The sequence below is a fragment of the Tripterygium wilfordii genome, chromosome 15 (assembly GCF_013401445.1).
Source record: "Tripterygium wilfordii isolate XIE 37 chromosome 15, ASM1340144v1, whole genome shotgun sequence".
Taxonomy (NCBI): domain Eukaryota; kingdom Viridiplantae; phylum Streptophyta; class Magnoliopsida; order Celastrales; family Celastraceae; genus Tripterygium; species Tripterygium wilfordii.
Window position 1 is genome coordinate 1305047 of NC_052246.1, and position 18849 is coordinate 1323895.

Sequence of the window (18849 nt, forward strand, 5' to 3'; positions counted from 1 at the left end):
AAGAATATGAAAAACTCATAGAATAATTGTGATAAATAAATATGTAATATTTTATTGTTTAAAATAATTAGTAATGATTATCTTCATATCATATGAATCACCACAAAGAATATCTACTTATTTTTGTCCCAGCCCTGCTACCCGTCTCAGTAACTGGGATCCTAATGATCCTAATTGTTGAGGTTTATGGAGGAAGATTAAAAGTGCAAGTGAGGCCATGACTTGCACTTTTAATCTCCTCCATACAGCTAGGATCACTGGATCTCAGTTGCTGGGACGAATAGCTTTTTGGTTTGTGTCCATAGTGAGTTCAGACTTTGGATTTGTATCCAACTATGGTGTACCTTCTTCTCTTCTAACTTTGGGATAGGAAACTCTCTTTGTGGGGGCCCATTCGTATCTCTTTCTTGGGTTTAAATTTAAGCTCAAAGTTTGGGTCTGATTATAGGCTCAATCTAAAGACGACAAGTTTTTACTTTATGATATAAGAGAATTATCAATTATGGGCTTTGGTCCGCGTAAATTCTAGATAGTTTGACTTTGACAATTCGCCTAGCTCCGTTGGATAAATAATTTGAGTAATATTGGACCGGACCGGGATCTTGGGCCTAAATCATCTTAAGCCCGACCTACATTCAAACATTAGAGAGTCCCATGCCTCAAGCCCAAACACGGCCCATGGGAAAAACAGAATTCTTAAGCCCATGAAAAATAAGGCCGGGCGGACCTTCCTGCTCATGAATCATGATGAGGTCCAAAACGCAAATTTCTTTTCGTAAGACCAAAAATAGTAGACACAAAACCAAAGTGAAATACCAACGAGAGGTGGTTCGGTTGGTAATCGACTGCGTTATATATGTATATGTGTGTTAAAGGTTTGATTCCAATGAAAAACATATTTCTCATCAATATTTTTTTCGCATGGTAGGGGTGCGGCTTGGGGTTTGAATCTGATCCAAGGATCACAAAGTGACTGTGGACGAGAGATTTCTTAGATTATTAAAAAAAAAAAAAAAGGTGCAACGTATCTATATATAATGCATACTAATGTGATTATTCAATATCTATTTGTTTGTATGTCTAAATATTTGATGGTCCTCAAAACATAGTAGATAAGGTTGTCAAATTAAACATATTGAAATGTACCCTACAATCTAATCGGCACTCTTTGGGGGTAATCAATGAATCCATATATGCATGGTTGGCAATCTTGGCCTATACATAAATGTCGCTTACCAAGTACACAATCAACTCAATCCTAAATCATGACTTGTCCACTAATTTCCCTTCTCTTCACACACGTCTCTAAGTAGTTGTGTGTATATATATCATAACATAACATTCACAGTGATGAAGTAAGTTCAAGAGATAAGATATAACTAGTTAATTATAGAGAAATTCATTACAATTTTTACTCTCTCTAGGAGGGTTTGAGAGCATTATATATGTATTGGAATCCTCCTAAACCCTCCTCAACCTCACCAACCGTCCTTCCAAGCATAACTTCAATCCATACAACAAAGCTTACATCTACATAACTATGCTTCTATTTATTTATCATTCTTGACATTTGCTTTGGTAATAAAGAAGAAATATACATGTGTTTTTGGATGTGTATGTTTGTGCATGTCTTTTTCTTTTGACAATTGTTGATGGAGCTACCATTTCAAGGGAAAAGACATAAAGTTTTGCTCCCACTTGAACTTGTTTTAGGTTTTGTCTTTCTTTTATTTTTCTAAGAAGTTCCAATCAAACACTCAAAAGAAAAGGTACCATATCTCTAGCTAACTTGATAATAAAATATATTGCATGTCAAGCTTTAGTGGGTATGTTTCAACAACTAATTAAATTTTTTTCTTAGTTATGGTGATACAAGATTGATTGACTATACGTGGGCCTTTGTAAACATAGAACATTATTTGAGAGTGTATTGTACTTTGACCTATTGCACATTATTTGAGAGTGTATTATACTTTGACCTACTGCATGTTGAGATGAGGTGAGTTATGGTAACAGAACTGCGTTGGGTGAGAAAGATTTGGCCATTTGGGGCATTCCTAAGGAATTAAGGTGCCAATCCTTCCCCTCCCCAACACCCATAAACACTCCTCCTAAGCATAGCCTATGTTTAGTTTCCTCTTCAATATTCATAATTCGATTCTTCATAACACTGATATGTGAATATGATATATATATATATATATAGATAGGATTTAAAATTTTCAATCATATTCAGAGAAACACTACAGAGTGTATCTTCACACACTTCGATTTCCAACCAAGGAAACAAAAATTATCTTTCTCTGAGGTTTGGTTTCATTATATATTAATCATCAACATAAGCACTATTCACAGAGCACATGAGTGCTTCCGATCTAATTAGTTTTCTAAGTATCCCCTTCAACAATCTATATCGATCTAAGTTTGATTTCTTTGTAATTATCGATCTATTGACCGCGATGAGAAGAAGAAGAATTAGGAGAAGAGTACTTGCAAACAACTTCAGTTTCCACTTCCCTTCTATGGAAATTCCTGTGGCAGCCACAAGCAGCACAAATCAGTTCACCATTTGTGTCTTCTTCTCCACTTGCCATGAATTCCCTGCATCCATCTACAGCGTATCCGCCGATGTTCGTCGCGTGATTCTTCTGACACTCACCATACCTAACTCTTGTCAACACTGAAGATGATGTAGTAGAAGCATCTGCTCTTCCATTAGCCCCATCTCTACTCTTCATTACCACTTGGCGTTTCTTCATGATCATTGAAAACCCTAATTCCTTTTGGGGTTTTTTTTTGATGGAGATGGGATGCTCGAGTTTTGTTAATAGTCTCCACTCTTTCAGAGCCAAGAGAAGCTAGAGAAAGGTAGAAGCCGGAAGGGTGAAGCCAACTTTATGTGCAAAATAAAATAAAAAATAAAAAAAAGGACACCCTTGTGTAGTTGTGTAGAGTGGGATCACGACTAACCCTAACCCTAGCTAGCATGTGTATTATAATGTTAACAGATAGAAACAGGTCATCAGCAGCCTTACTTTATCTTTTTTTTTTTTTCATGTATTTTTGTTCATTATGTGGCAAAGACTAAACTCACTAATATTGTTATTGTTTTTTATCATAATGTAAACCTTGAATATTTGGATCGTCTCATTCTCCCCACATATGTGATAAATCGCAGTATTCACTCCACTATATAATACTTTGTCTACTAATGACCAATCCCCTAGGCCCAACAAAGCGTCTAACTTGCAATACGTGGAGCGTGATGATAGTTTGTGGTAGAAACATTAATCAAGTGATTATTTATTAATTAGTTGCATAATAAAGCAATAAACCTGTTGAAAATGATGTTTGGAAATGAAATTTCAACTGCCAAATATAGATATAATTAGGACAAAAATGTTTCAAAATTTGAGAAAAATGAGTGAGAAGCTGTGTTTATGATCATGACAGGCTGCATTGTTTGTCAAAATGTAGATGATTAATCAAAACAGGCGTCTTAATATTAAAATCATGTGGGTCCAATTAAGGTGACGGTAGAAAGGTAGGTGGTTTGTGGCAACTGTGACAACAACTCATGTCTACATTACCTAAGAATATTCTAATAATTATTTATATATATACATATATGTAAATAATGTTAGTGGGGGGTTCATATCATGCAGCGGAGACTTTTGCCTTCAAGGAGCGGATCAAACGCTTTGTTGATGTCCGAGAAGTTTACTTCGTGCGTTATGAATTTGTCCAAATTAAGCTCCTGTTACACAATAAAGCCAAAAAAAGACAGAGAGTGATTCCTTACTCTGATGAACATAAAAGTGAAAGAACTGGTGGATGCTTTCATTGAGAGTTCAAAAAAATTCAAGGTTTTGTGTTACTGGATGGATGAGATTGAGTCCTTATCATACATACAAATGGCAACCACCAAGTATAGAAATCAATCAGGGTTAATTAGTTAACTAACAACTTAATTACCTTCTCCAAGAATTTGTTGGCGAGGAGAGGGATATCGGATTTGGGTTTACCACATGCTTTTGTCTAATAGCTAGGTTTTAGTTAGTGTATCTATCAATCAAAGCTTCAATCCACACACACACACACATATATTATACATAACAAGAATCTATATATTTATACCAAACATGGCTTACCTTTCTGTCCCAAAGTCCACCACCCTACCATATGCATATGAACCTATTAAATTCAGAACAAGTCATGCACCCAATATGACTTTGATTTGGGTTTATTATTTTTTGAACAAAAAATTTATTTTGAAGAATAATAAGTTTTTTGACCAATATAAATTTCGAGTATTTGAATTATTTCTTACACTTTAAAAACCTTGAAATGTTGTAAAATATTTTAATGTGCGAAGAGTTCAACTCTTCGAGCTAAAAGAATTCATCCCAAACCAACTCGCATAAGCCACGGCTGACCATTATTTGGAGTTAATGAGACAATATGTTTAATCTTATGAGGTATTTTGTTATAATGCAAAAAAATAAAAAGTGAATCCAGGTTTTGATACTGGCATCTTTGTGACCAAGTCAAGTGGGGACAATGAAAATCTTTGTGGGGCCTATTGATAGTTTGCTAGTCAGTGTCCAAATGCCACGTCAACGTATTCCTACATACAAGTCAGTCAACGGGTGACTCAATTCAGTTTGATGATCCGCAATTTTTCATTGAAATAAAAATGGAAAATATCCTTTAATGGTATGTTGACACATGGCATCAAAATGCCGAGCTCACATGTTTCGAGGCGTCGAGCAATACAAACGGCACCTGAGGAGCGCCATCTCGCTGACCCTCATGTGATTGACACCTAAGTGAAACGGAAGTGCAAAGGAAATCAGACTCCTGCTAAGAAAGGGGATAGGGGATGCTAGAATCATTCCAATTGAAATCGTAAATCCAAATCGTTAGATGCATCTTGTGTTGTAGACTAGACACATAACTGACATCATGAATTAACGGTTTAGATGTATAAATTTCAACGATTTCAGTTGGAATTATCTAGCCCCCTATCCCCTAAGAAGGAAAGAATATATAATCACTTCCCGAAAAACTCTATTAAAAATGAGGAAGAAACTTTTTCTTACTTAAATTGGACTACCCAAGACCATGCAAAAGGGCTACTTCGACAGTTAATTCTAAGCCTCAGTATTCATAAATTTTAATTACTAGCAAAAGGAGAGTTCTGAACACGAGCTAGAGCACTACCAACTTTCGATCAGTACTTGTATCGACTTGAGCATTGTAGAATGCCTTGAGAATCAACTCGGGGCCCCCATAGCTCACTTTTCTTCTGTGCATGTAACTAAAGATCAGCTGAGCAATTATTTTGTACTAGTTAACCTCACCATCATGATATGTCGAGAACTCAAGAAAGTTTTGAGCATCATCGTCAGATTACATTATTTTTTTAAATTCAAAGGATAATAGTGTGATTGGGGCAACTTGCTATAGTTTTGAAATCGACCACGTACAAAATCATAGTTTTCTAGTATTCTTTTAATTTTTCTTAATCTCTATGTCACAAAGTGAGACCATGATATACCAAGGAGAGTTGACTTGGTTGACAATCAACTAGGTTATACATAATGTTCGATTACAACTGCAAACTTAATTGTCTATGGTATTTCAAAAAAAAAAAAAAAGTAACATCATCATATTTATGTAATTAATAGGATGTATTGTTGTTGTCTACATCCATTGCCTCGCCATGACGTTGTGGTCCAACGTCATCAAAATATCATTTATCACATAAATTAGAATAATTTAAATATTTGTTTGAAAAATAGTGATTATTTACAAAATCAATAAATTGTGTTTCTGAATTAACATTCAGTTAAAAATTTTGAAAATTTAAGCAAACCGATCTAAATATTAAGTAAAAAAAGGCAATTAATATAGCGGAAACTAATTAATAACAATTTGCTACTAGTAACTTTAACTCTCAACCTTAGGGTTTCACAAAAACAACCTTAGGATATATACTAATTATATGTATAGACTGTACGTTGTTCCCAAATTTACCATCTCAGGGTAGACTATCTCTTGGATGAGTTCTCCATGGAAAAATTGGATTTGGGGGCTCCCCAATTCGTTAGAGTCTACAATTCACATATAATGATGGAGAAAAAGTAAGACAAGTTCAAAAAATAGAAAAATGAAAGTGTGGTATGATGTGACACACCCCTCAATCATTGAATTAAAATTGTAAATTATGTTATTCTAAATGAAATACGAAACTCCCCGATCTAAGAGAATTAGACATGAATCACAAGCCTAATGACTATGATTGGTAAATAGCTAGCTCCTTGTCTAGGGTTCAAATCCCTGCACCTCCTCTCATTGAAATAATAATATTGACCCTACCTTAAAAAGTAACATGTAATAAAGGAAACTAACAAATACTACCATAAAGAAAAACAAATACTAACCCAATACATATAAATATATCCATTATCATAGATACATATGTATGTTTAATTTACACGTCTTTTCTTGCTCGAAGAGAGCTAGGATATGTAATATCTTGCTGGTAGGATATGTAATATCTTGCTGCATGCATAGGCTAGAGATATATATATAGATATATAGGTACAATTAAGTTCCAACAGCTTAATTAATTGAGGCCTAAAATGATGATCAAATTAAACACGAGAAACAAGTCTCCCCATGCACCTAGCAGATTGAGTGTCCTTAATTGAGCAAATTAATCTATTTTAAGAACAACCCATCAGTATCTTCTAATGACAAGCTCATAAGATGTTCATCATGACCCCCATGAGACACTCCATGATCATCAAAGAGCCACTTCTCCAAAAGTGTCAATTGTGGAACTTGATCATCATGAGTAGTAGTAGTACTAGTCTCCAATTTGGTCTTGGTTTCACTTGTTTCAGGAGGAGTAGTAGTAGTAGTCAGATTTGCATTCTCATGATCTGCAGGAGAGAAATTGGAAGAAGAGTTGAAGCTAAACAAAGACCGACCAAAAACCTGATGATCAGTAGTTGTTGCACTAACAACTCCTTCACTAGAATTATAAGTAGTAGATATCCCTTTTGAGTTTGAGTTTGATTTTGGTGTCTTGTTCATCCAGTTCTCAAGCAACTTTGCTATGTTTTCAGCATTGGATGCATAAGTACAAGGCTTTCTTGTCTCTTCAGGAACCAAAGTAGTAGTAGTAGTAGTTGGTGTTGTTGTTGGGTTGTCAAGAGATAGAGCCTCACATAGGGCTTGTTTGGCCATGTGAATGTTTGTTTGAAGCCTCCTCTCCCACTGGCCCTTTGACAAATTTGACTCATGTGGAGATAATGAGAACCCATCTTGATTACTTTGTCCTGATTGCTGGAGCTTCTTCAGCAGCTTTTTCTTCAGATGGGTGTTCCAGTAATTCTTTATATCATTATCTGTTCTTTGTGGAAGATATGATGCTATAGCTGCCCATCTACACCGCACAAAAAACATCATCAGTTCATATATCTAATAGAAACAAAATAGAGAACATATATATATATGGTGCATATATATATAGATGTCTGACCTATTACCCAAAAGGGCTTGGAGGTGGACGATCATCTTCTCTTCATTGTCAGTGAAGTTTCCACGCTTGATGCCTGGCCTGAGATAATTTGTCCATCTGAGTCTGCAACTCTTGCTGCATCTCAGCAAACCTGATGAGAAGAGCAAAACGAAACCCACAAATTTTGAGACCAGAAAAGTAGAGCGAGGGAGTGTAGAGAGAGAAGAGAAACATTAAGTACACAACTTTAATGTGAAACCAACCCAAACAACCACCACAACCTTGAAAAAAGGAAGAAATTAAATACCTGTATTGGCAGGAACTGATCTCCAGTTGCCAGGTCCATGTTCTTGTATGTAAGAGACCAAGATGATATCTTCTTCTGGAGTCCATGGACCTTTCTTCACTCCTACTTTGTCGCAACATGGGGGTCTGCCCATCTCTCTCTCTCTCTCCATCTCTCTAGATTTGTGTGGGATTGTGGTGGTGGCGATCAATTTTCCTCTAATTTTGCTATTAATAGATTTAAGTTACCTAGTTTCTTTATTAATTGGCAAGATTCGATGATGAAATGGTTAAAGTTATTTAGGGCAACAACAAAACTTTCAACGGCAACAATTGTCTCCGTAAAAAATATTACTTGAGTTAGTTAGTATTAATTAGGGCAGGTTCGGTTAGAATTTCTCTAGGTTTGAAGCTCAAACAACTCAAGTTTTTTTTTTTTTTTTTTAAATTAAAAATTTGGATTTTGAGCTTGAACTTGTATCGATCACTCAACTTAAACTCAAATGAAATTAAAAGTATAGAAGATGTATATTTGAGTTTGTAAATTTAATATCATTTTTTTCCCCTTCCAAGTTGATAATTGTTGTTCTTCAAAAATATTGACATTCTGATCATTTAATGACAGAGATTCAGATAACATAATGTACACACCGATTCTTCAATTTCTTTAAATTACATACATACACACACACACAGACTTAGATTCGTTGAATTGATTAACTAAAATGGATAAGATAAATTTGAATTCATTGAGAGGTCCGTCCATGCATGACACCATTGAAGTAACCAAGTCAACATTGTTGTGTCGACTACTTGCACACAAACTTCTGACTTGGTATATAATCCTCAATTAATGCTACCTCAAGTACAACTACATCATCGATCGGTAAAATGTGTTATTGGGCCAACAAAAATGTTGTCTTTTACTGATGTGGCTGTATTGTAAAATGTGTTTTGCTTATGTGGCTGTATTGGGATAAGTGTTTTGCTGATGTGGATGTATTGATATTTAATGTTTTGGTGTAGTTTTGTTGTGGATAATATGGAGGAATGGAATGTTGTTGGGTTGGGTGGAAAGAGAAAGTGTGTGGGAAGAAAAAGTGTATAGAAATTTGTGTTTTGCTGATGTGGTTGTATTAGAATACGTGTTTGACTTGACTTTTTGTGTAACAGAGGTGGGACCGGGCCAACAAAAATGTTGGCCCAGTAAATTATTTCTTATTGCATTTGCCCTAACACAATACTTATCTTGTATAGCGACATGGTTTACCCAATCAAATACTCCACTTTATATATAATATATGTGTGTGTGTATATATATATATATATGTCAGGAAAGAAATTTACTTGCTTTGGCTTTACTAGAATTTGACAAAGATAGGGACTTGAATTCGATCTGCTTTGGAAGATTATGAAAAGTTGAAATACTTTACATCCAATCAAATGTGTGCACAATTTTTATGCTTATGACGCCAACACTTTGTTTGATTAATTTTCGTGAGTGAGAAAGTGAGATTGACAAACTTAACTGATTCCTCTTATCAAAAATCCCTTTAACCCGATATTGATTCACATACTTTAACCGATTCAATTCTACAACTCATGTATTATATATACTAAGTGATTGAGATTATGCATGTCGATACGAGTCTAAACACGGATCATCATGCTCGCGCGGATGGAAGTTTTCCACCTGATAACATAATAAGTTGAACCAAAACCTAACATTCATGACCATCAATATATTGTTCTCAATGGAAATCGAAGTCAATATCATTAGGCTATAACCAAGTGCTTACGACTGAAAGAAGTATGCTACTAGCTATCCTTATGGACAACGATATTACATGCACATTTATAAGAAGAGTTTGTCAAATCATTTATTGGGCTGGCAAATTGATTCAGGCTTCTTTGGATTGTTATGTGAGTAAAACCTAAGAGCATGTTCAATGAAGCATACACACACGCACGCACACACGTATGTCAATGTATAATTAAGGACATCAAGATGCATACAAATTAAAGGAATTGATGATAAATAATCCCTAAATTGCTGAATTCTCACAAAAGGACAAAAGACATGTACAACACTATTTAAGTTTTGTCTTTTTAGTACATAATTAAATTTGTACGCTCTTAGCTCCTTTGGTTTCACATTGGACTTTTGTGTGCAATCAAAAATTGTCAGAGCTAAACAAAAGTCGGCATTATTATAAACTCATAAAATCTAGAATATTTGAGATTTTCATATTAAAGTTGATTAAATAATCTTAAACCCTGATTAAATCTTAAAACCCAAAACTATTAAAACCATAAACTCCAAAAAATTAAAACCCAAATTCTAAATTCTAAATCTTAAACAATAAACTCTAAACCCTAACCCTAAATCAATTTTCAATCATTTGGTTATATCTAGAGGCCTAAAGATAGAGATACGTACGTATATAAACCTCAATATATAAGCATCGATGTATACTTATTGAATAATTCATGTATATATTAATTGATCTGAGACGGAACTCAAAAGTACGTAGTGTATTACTTGTAAAATACACATAATTAATCAACATGCATAAAACGACAAATTATGTATGTTTTTGAACAATCAATTCAATATCTTCAATCAACATCAATTAGCTAGCACTAGTTATCATGTATTAACTTATTATATCTTCACATTGAAAATAATTGTAGCAATTTAAATTCCAATGATCTTTTTAATAAATTGGTTGCCACTTGAAGGGTTTGCATCACTAGATAATATATAGTAAAATGAACATGACACTACCTACCGATTGGGCCTTGTTAGGAAATTGGAGCTCAACTTCCAAGAATAGTGGATTATTATTTTAATTGCATTAAGTTGAGCTAGCTCTTGTGCTAATGCCAAGTGTCCAAATCTTGGTGAATCAAATTGATAAACTATTGCCACGTATACAACATAGAGGGTCCCACTTTCACAGACACAGGATCCAATGTGGTCCGATACTCCGATCTTCTGTTTTTTGTATTAAACTAGTTGTATGCCCGCGCTTCGCGCTGTACATATTTTGATTGGAAAATAGAGACGTGTGAAAGTTTTTCGATACTTTGTTAACAGAAAGAGCAGTAGAACTTTAATTGTAGAAAATAGAGATGATTGTGAGATGAAGATAAAATATGTACAATATTTGTTTTTTAATTTGCTAAGAAATTTTTTTTCTAATAGGGTGTAAGAAATTTGATGCATAAGGAATAAGTATGCTAAGAGTTTATCAATTTTTATTTGCGTCGCTAGTATCTTCAAAGTGTTATAGGTCATCAAAGACATGTTTATGAGACCAAGGTTTTGAAAACCGGACCGGACCGGCCGGTCGGACCGGTCCAACCGGTGACCGGCCACTTGTCCGGTCCGGTTGAGGTGCCAAAACCGGTAATTGATGAACCGGGACATTTCCGGTTGAACCGGCCGGTTCTTCGGTTGAACCGGTCAGAACCGGGCCGGTTTTAACCGGTTCGGTCATTTATTAAAGTTAATAAAATATTTTTAAAATTTTGTTATTTGTAGGGTTTGAACTCATGACCTTTGTTCATTAAAAAATGCTTTAACCACTAGGCTATGAGATTTTCTTTGTTTAAAATGGTACTTTATTTGAATATATTGTATTTTTATTAAGTTTTCTTACATATTATATGCATATAATATAAATATATATATAAATAATTGATTATGTTAAAACCGGTTCGAACCCGGTTCGAACCCCGGTTGAACCTTTGAACCGTGAACCGAAGACTTTTCCGGTTTAATGACCGGTCCGGTTTTAAAAACCTTGTATGAGACAATATTGTATGGTTAGTACAACAATCTCTACAAAGTGACATTTAATATCGAGAAGTACAATGTAGCATAAGTAGTATTTTTGAAATGATATTTTTGGAATAAAATTCTTAATATTTTTAGAATAAGATTTTTGAATTTATATTTTTGAAATGTTATGTATGATTGGTAGATTTATGTCTATAATCACTCTGAACTTCAACAGCTCATTGAATTCTACCGCGCTTTCCTGTCACCACTTACATGTTCCAATACCAAATGGGCTGAATTTACTTACATATTAGAACAATATAGCATGAGAAAAGCCTCTCATGTTGTGTATGTTGCAATCCAAGCAGATTACTAAACCTGACCAAACTCTAAACATGCACAAGATATCAACTAAATACTACAAAAACACACAAAATATATCAAAAGCACACTAAATGATAAAAACACACAAAAATTCCCACAAAATGATGGTAATTAATGCCAAAAACACACAAAATGTTTTCAAACTAAATACTACAAATGAATTTCATTAATTGAGTAATATCAAAAGACTCTCATAATTAGCAATACATGACCTGTGAGAAACCAAAACAACATCAAACCACTCCTATGAAACATTAAATTCTCATATAATTCAATATAATTTTAAAATTATTTGAATACTATTAACTGTATGAGTGTGGTTGTGGGTTTTAAAGTATATGAATGTGGTTGTGGGTATTAAAGTTTTGCAATATATTTATGTGTGGTTGTGGGTCTTAAAGTTTTCTTATATATTTTAAAATTTTCTTTTGTCTATGTAGGCTTTTTTGTAAAGACGTTCACGTGGCACCATGAATTAAGGAGAAGTCTTGTGGATCCTCAGTTATATATATATAGATAGATTGATGAACATCGATCATACGTACAAATGCGCCAATAAGTCTTAACTCGTGTGTAATTTGAGCCTGTGTTCACACATGGAATGGAGAAACTCTGTAATTGGAGCCTTGTATTTGAGAGATCCCAAGAATGAGAAAGAGTTCTTAAGTCTATCCAAATAATTGCATTCATCCTTAATGAGGGATTAATACTACGTACGTTAATCTCATGAATTGTTATTATTAAGTGGTTATGCATGGGTCACAACAATAAAGAAAGAAAAAGATGGTTGTGGCTCCCATTTCATAGTATAGACTTGTCCGAATGTAACAAATATACATGTATTTGTTTTATTGTTTTTGGTATATATTTGGTGTATACAAAATTTGACAGAATCTCCCAAATACTGTGAAATTACGATGCCCCTGATCCGTTCACTTGTAATCCAAACTCCTTTCATTCTTTTCATTTTCTTTACACGTATACAAAGATTCCGCGAGTGAACTTATATGAAATTTGGTATATAACTCGTTTTTGTTCTTGTTTCTCAATCACAAGTGCGATTCTATGATTAACAGTCGAAATCTTTAATGAATTGAAGATAATTTTTGGGCTCCAAGATGATTTAAAATACTTAAGAAGATTTAATCACCTTTAACTTCAAGAACTTGATTATTAGGAGCCTTGTATTTGAGAGATCCCAAGAATGAGAAAGAGTTCTTAAGTCTATCCAAATAATTGCATGCATCCTTAATGAGGGATTAATGCTACGTCCGTTAATCGCATGAATTGTTATTATTAAGTGGTTATGCATGGGTCACAAAAATAAAGAAAGAAAAAGATGGTTGTGGTCGACCTCATCTCAGAGCATTAATTGTTCCAAATGTATTTGTTTCATTGTTTTTGGTATTAATCAAAGCTAGTATTAATGCTCGATTAGCATTAAAAAAAACCTTTCAATCTCACTACAAACTTAACAAATTCTCGCAAATATTCCATTGCAAAATTTTGACGACAAGCCTTTTTGCGACGGAACCTTTTCCGTCATAAAAAATTAACAAAAAAACTGTTTTCTTATTGTGTTTGATAAAAGGCGCAAATATTATTGGGAATTAAAGAGTCAAGCGAAGCCAAAGCAGAAAAGAAATCAGCTAACAAATTCGAGAGAGCTAAACCAAACTAGAAACCAGCCGATCGATGAAGATCAGACAAGCCAAGCAATCATAACTAAAGATTTAGTGGCACCCCTTTTAGCTTGGCCTCTCTTCAAACATGCTTGAAACAGAGGAAGGAACCAAGTAGGTTGGCTAAGTAATTAATCATATATAATCATTATTAATTACTTCAATGGTATCTTGATAGTCGAAAGAGACTTATAATACCAAGTTGTTGTTATCAAATTTTGTATGGCTCTGTTTGTTTTCTGAGAAAAAAAATTGGTCATCCAAGCTATTGAAAGAAAAAAAAAATTACTTGGTGGTTTGTTATGTTTGAAAAAAAAAAAAAAGCTAACTATATAATTTGCTTTCTATAAAATGTGTTAGCCAATTATTTTTCTCTAATTTGTATCTTTTAAGTTTTCCTTTCACCATTATTTAACAACAATAATTCAAGTATTTTCAAAACTAACAACCACGCTGTCTCTTTTATAACAGTCCCACTTGACTCGGTGTCTTGATAAGATAGTGTAAGGATTTGAATCAATTGAGCATTTAATTAATCAAATCGAACCGTAATTGTCTAGTATCGTACAGAAAAATTAATATTTTAAACATATCATTTTAGGGTGCGTTTGGTATGAGGGTAAGAATTTGGGGGTATAATTTGTTACTCATGTAAATATTACAAGGGTAATAATAATTATGGAGAATAAGTGTTACCCTTGTTTGGTAAAGAATGGTAAAATTTACCTAAGTATTCATTACTTTTGTTTGTTACGACTATACATTACTGGTGTAATACCATTACCCTTGTTTGTTATTATTGTAATGAACCAAACTAGAAAAAAGTGATATTATGTTTTTTATTATTACGACTATCATGTACCAAAAATTTTAAAAATATAGATACATATGCATATATATACGCACAACCAGACATATATATATATATATATATATATATATATAATAACAATTGTTAACAATTTCAACAAAATAATCTGATAACATTCAAATCCATGACAAAGACGTAACACAAGAGTAGGGGTCATCATTTGGCCCGTGGGCCTAGGTCCGAGCTCGGCCATGCCCGACCCCTTGGGCGGGCATGGGCTCCATTTTTTGGGTCAGCCCAACCCGAAGCCAGACACCTCAGGCCAATTTTGGCTCAGCCCGAGCCCGACCCAAGCCCGACATTATTTATTTTTATATATATATAATATGTATATATTTATATCTGTATATATATAAAATATGTATGTATATATATAATACACACACATACACAGACAGTGCATGCACTGTCTGTGTATATGTATATATGTATGTGTATTATATATATATATATATATATAGACAGTGCATATGTATATATTTATATGTGTGTGTATATATATATATATATATATGTATATATATACACAGACAGTGCATACGTGAGTGTGTGTGTATATATATATGTGTGTGTCTATACATACATATATATATATATATATATATGTAGATATATATATATATATGTATATATATATATATACATATATGTAATATATAATATATATGTGTATATATAAATTATGGGTTTTTAGAATTTTTTATTTAAAGGGGTAATAGGTTGGAGTAAAACGTCTTATTACTTTTTATTACCGAGGTCCCCCCACTAGTAAACTTTTTGTGTAAAAAATAAGCTCAATTACTAAAATTTATTACAGGAGTAAAAGTTATACTGACATAACAAATACAAGTAAACTTAAAATTTAATTACCCTTGTAACTATTACACCCCATTACCCTTGTACCAAACGCACGCACCAGCATGTTATTAACTACTCATCCAAAGTCGATCAGTTTAATCATCCTAATAGGAATGGAAAGGCTAGTCATACAGATTGCTTCAAGAAGTGTAAAATTCACCATATATTAATATATATGCATGGGTACTGTAAGTGTATTTATAATGCATGCATGTATGTACATATGAAAATACATAAACGTATGTTTGATTGTGTGTGTTTTTGCCATAGCAGGGCCGAGTGAGTCATGTCAAGTCAAATGTACGGAATTCTTTCTGAAGGTGCACATTGTACTACAGCTCTTGTTTTATAACATATATAAGTATTTATAGATTGTACGTACAACCTTGGTGACAATTGGTATGGCAGTATTTGCAGTGTGGGAAAGAGAATTCATACCTCTTTCGGTTGACAGTTGATACTTTCCTTGCGACCAAAGAGGTTCACGATCAATACGATTAACAAATAACTTATGGGGAAAAATAGAGAGATTGAAAATGAAGATCAATCACGCATAACAAATAAACGATTTTACGTGGTTCGATAAATCTTGACTACATTCAGGGATGATGATGATAAATCTTATTGACGAAGTTATAAGCTCTCTTTATATTAATCTAAATACAAAGATTCGTTCGCTCAATTATGTTTTACAATCAGAATAATTATAATAAATTTATAGTTGACGAACGAGTTTCGCCTGTCATAATACGTGTCGTGGCCCAAACAAGTCCATTAATCCACCCTAACAACATTCTCTTCATTTCAAATTTCAAAGTAGTCTACAAATAATAATATTTTTTTTATAAACATACTAATAATAAGCTAAACAAAAATTTCGTAAAGTCAACAATTTCAATATAAATGAGGGAGAAAAGGTCAAACAAATTTTAAAGATGAAAAAATAAAAATGTGGTATGATGTGACACATCTTCTAAATCATTATATTTAAATTATAAACTTTACAATTTTAAACAAATTGCGAAGTCCTCACATTCTAAATTAAAACATAAAAATTGATTAATAAATTTTAAACAAATATGTAGACAAGGAACGGGAGCACCAAAACGGCGCGGAGAGCATGTACGGAAACTTACCGTATTACACCAGATCCTGACCGTCAAAAGAGATCGTAACCTACCCATCCGATCTAGGGCACAGATTTAACTAACACTCCGCCGGCGCTTTAAACTTTATAGCCTCCGCTCAAACAAAACCCTCTGCCGTTTAGTCTCTACAGCGCGCCAGTGATTGAGAGAGACAGAGAGGGCAACAATGGTGCAGCGTCTTACGTATAGGAAACGCCACAGCTACGCCACTAAGTCTAATCAGCACCGGGTCGTCAAGACTCCTGGTATGCTACTTGAATACTGTCTTCTTGTTATGCCTTTTGTATGGAAATTGCGGATAGATATATTTGTTATTCTGCTTGAGGTTATGCGAATTCTGGTATGCTAGGCCGCTGTTGTTTGCGGAATGGCTGATTTTTGTTGCATCGATGGCCAATGAATAGTGTCTGTTAAAAAGTAGAGACTTCCGGGGTTGTGGAATCTGAGAAATCTGATCTGGACGCAGCTCATCGATTTTTATTTTTTTTTTCTTTCGTTTCATGATGCAAGTTGGAAATGCATATTGATGTTATGATGGTACTAAATCTATTGTGATAAGTAAGTTTGGGAGTGAAGACATGACATTTAGGATAGCTTCTCTGGTTTATTATCTTCAAAATTGTTGTGCTGATGAAAACTTGGGATATTATTTACTTGTGAAGCATTGGAAAAGAAAACTCTTATATTCGGTGATGTGTTTCTGCAATGGTTTATAGAGTTGCCCTGCTAAATGCAGGAAACGGTCCAAAGTCAGCCATTTTTTTTTGGTATTTTTAGGTACAGATGGAGCAATTTAAATCTGACATATTTCATTCCCCTCCCCAACTTTAAATTGGTCTTTTGACTTTTGACCTCACGTGATATTCTTCACCTCATGTTTTCTGTCTTTGGCTTATTGAGTCAATTGGGGTTATCTTTATTCATATATGTTTTCTGTTGTGAGTAATTTTGTATAAATTCTTCTATTTTCTGACATTGTTGTTATTTAGTATACATGACATTGTTTGATATCTTAAGTTTTCATTTTGAAGTCTTATGTTTATTATTACCTGCCCCTCATTGATATTCAGGTGGGAAGCTTGTGTACCAGAGCACCAAGAAGAGAGCAAGTGGTCCCAAATGTCCTGTCACTGGGAAGAGAATCCAGGGGGTATCTTCTGTTCCACTGTTCTTAGCTGAATGATGAATTTCCAAAATTGTTTTTGCCATCAGATTTGTGTTATATTTTTATTTTGAGCCAAAAGATTGGGATTGGGTTACGTATTGTCAATGGTTTTCTGGGTCTCATATAATGATTTTATCAGGCGGTGACATGTTTTGGCAACTAATAAAAGATATGTGTTATAGTAATAACAGTATATTGTGCTATCCACAGATTCCTCACCTAAGACCTGCTGAATACAAGAGGTCCAGACTATCAAGGAATAGGAGGACCGTGAACCGTGCTTATGGTGGTGTCTTGTCAGGCGGTGCTGTCAGGGAGAGGTTTGTTTCAATCTTGTACATGAGAATTTTTTTTTCTCATTTGAGTGTGTTAGAAAATTAAACAGTTTTGGAATTTTCTTTTGATATGTAGGATCATCCGGGCCTTTTTGGTGGAGGAGCAGAAGATTGTGAAGAAGGTTCTGAAGATTCAGAAGGCCAAAGAAAAGCTAGCATCAAAGAGCTAAGATGGAAAAGAGCGAAAGAAATGAAATTTTTAGTTTATTGGGCCGAATTAAATTTTGACCGAGACAAGATAGATTGTGCTCTAAATTACTGTGAGGGTATTTGTTTTGAACATGAATGAGTAATTTTCATGGGTTGGATTAACCTCCTCTTGCCAAATTGAAAATGGATTCATATAAAAATGCGATGTTTGTTGCTAGATCAGTCTATTGAATTGAAGTTATACTGTTGAAACTGGAAGCCGCTGGGAGTTTTTGTTTGGTGGTGGTTTCTTTTTGGAATTCAATGGAAAGTTGTTTCTTCTCCCGGCATGATTCATGTTGCAATTGATTGAAACATTTTTTCATAGCCGGTGACTTGATAAATCCAGGCTTTTGAAAATATTTAGAGCTAGCTTCCTGCCTGTGAATCCCGTGCGTGATGATTGGTTCTAAAGATCGGGAATGTCTATAAACGTCTTCCTCGCAAGCTCAAGCTCCCCTGCTTTTGTGTATACAGCGAGCATTACATTTCACGAGGTCAAGTTTCTCAATGGCATCCGATCAAATACCCCTGGTGCATTTCCGTATACTTACCGTAAAACATGCTGTAAGTAAAGCATTCCCAGCAACTACATTTGGTTAACGCATTTCCTC

General features: G+C 34.1%; 3 protein-coding genes across 3 annotated transcripts; 1 reads left to right on the forward strand and 2 right to left on the reverse strand.

The window, feature by feature from the left end:
* Window positions 1-2178: 2178 nt before the first annotated feature.
* On the reverse strand, window positions 2179-2862 carry LOC119980079 (mini zinc finger protein 3-like). The gene has a single exon (XM_038822738.1). It carries the CDS (start codon window positions 2763-2765, stop codon window positions 2448-2450), a length of 318 nt encoding a protein of 105 aa, XP_038678666.1. The 5' UTR covers window positions 2766-2862; the 3' UTR covers window positions 2179-2447.
* A 3585-nt stretch (window positions 2863-6447) lies between these two features.
* LOC119979940 (myb-related protein 306-like) lies at window positions 6448-8000 on the reverse strand. Its single transcript, XM_038822558.1, has 3 exons — window positions 7839-8000; window positions 7553-7682; window positions 6448-7456 (listed from the first exon to the last, which is right to left on the reverse strand). The coding sequence occupies exons 1-3, from the start codon at window positions 7987-7989 to the stop codon at window positions 6727-6729; spliced, it is 1011 nt and encodes a 336-aa protein (XP_038678486.1). The 5' UTR covers window positions 7990-8000; the 3' UTR covers window positions 6448-6726.
* An 8628-nt stretch (window positions 8001-16628) lies between these two features.
* Window positions 16629-18525, forward strand: LOC120016639 (60S ribosomal protein L34-like). The gene is made up of 4 exons (XM_038869496.1): window positions 16629-16791; window positions 17617-17696; window positions 17922-18031; window positions 18123-18525. The coding sequence occupies exons 1-4, from the start codon at window positions 16713-16715 to the stop codon at window positions 18214-18216; spliced, it is 363 nt and encodes a 120-aa protein (XP_038725424.1). The 5' UTR covers window positions 16629-16712; the 3' UTR covers window positions 18217-18525.
* The last annotated feature ends 324 nt before the right edge of the window (window positions 18526-18849 follow it).

What these genes read in the sequence shown, in the direction of transcription:
- LOC119979940 (XM_038822558.1), bottom strand. Translation starts at nt 7,989, where the DNA reads ATGGAGAGAGAGAGAGAGATGGGCAGACCCCCATGTTGCGACAAAGTA. An exon ending in ATCAGTTCCTGCCAATACAG is followed by an intron (nt 7,683 to 7,838) that starts GTATTTAATTTC and finishes TCTTCTCATCAG; the next exon opens with GTTTGCTGAGATGCAGCAAG. An exon ending in CAAGCCCTTTTGGGTAATAG is followed by an intron (nt 7,457 to 7,552) that starts GTCAGACATCTA and finishes TGTGCGGTGTAG; the next exon opens with ATGGGCAGCTATAGCATCAT.
- LOC120016639 (XM_038869496.1), top strand. Translation starts at nt 16,713, where the DNA reads ATGGTGCAGCGTCTTACGTATAGGAAACGCCACAGCTACGCCACTAAG. An exon ending in CCGGGTCGTCAAGACTCCTG is followed by an intron (nt 16,792 to 17,616) that starts GTATGCTACTTG and finishes ATTGATATTCAG; the next exon opens with GTGGGAAGCTTGTGTACCAG. An exon ending in GGCGGTGCTGTCAGGGAGAG is followed by an intron (nt 18,032 to 18,122) that starts GTTTGTTTCAAT and finishes TTTGATATGTAG; the next exon opens with GATCATCCGGGCCTTTTTGG.
- LOC119980079 (XM_038822738.1), bottom strand. Translation starts at nt 2,765, where the DNA reads ATGATCATGAAGAAACGCCAAGTGGTAATGAAGAGTAGAGATGGGGCT.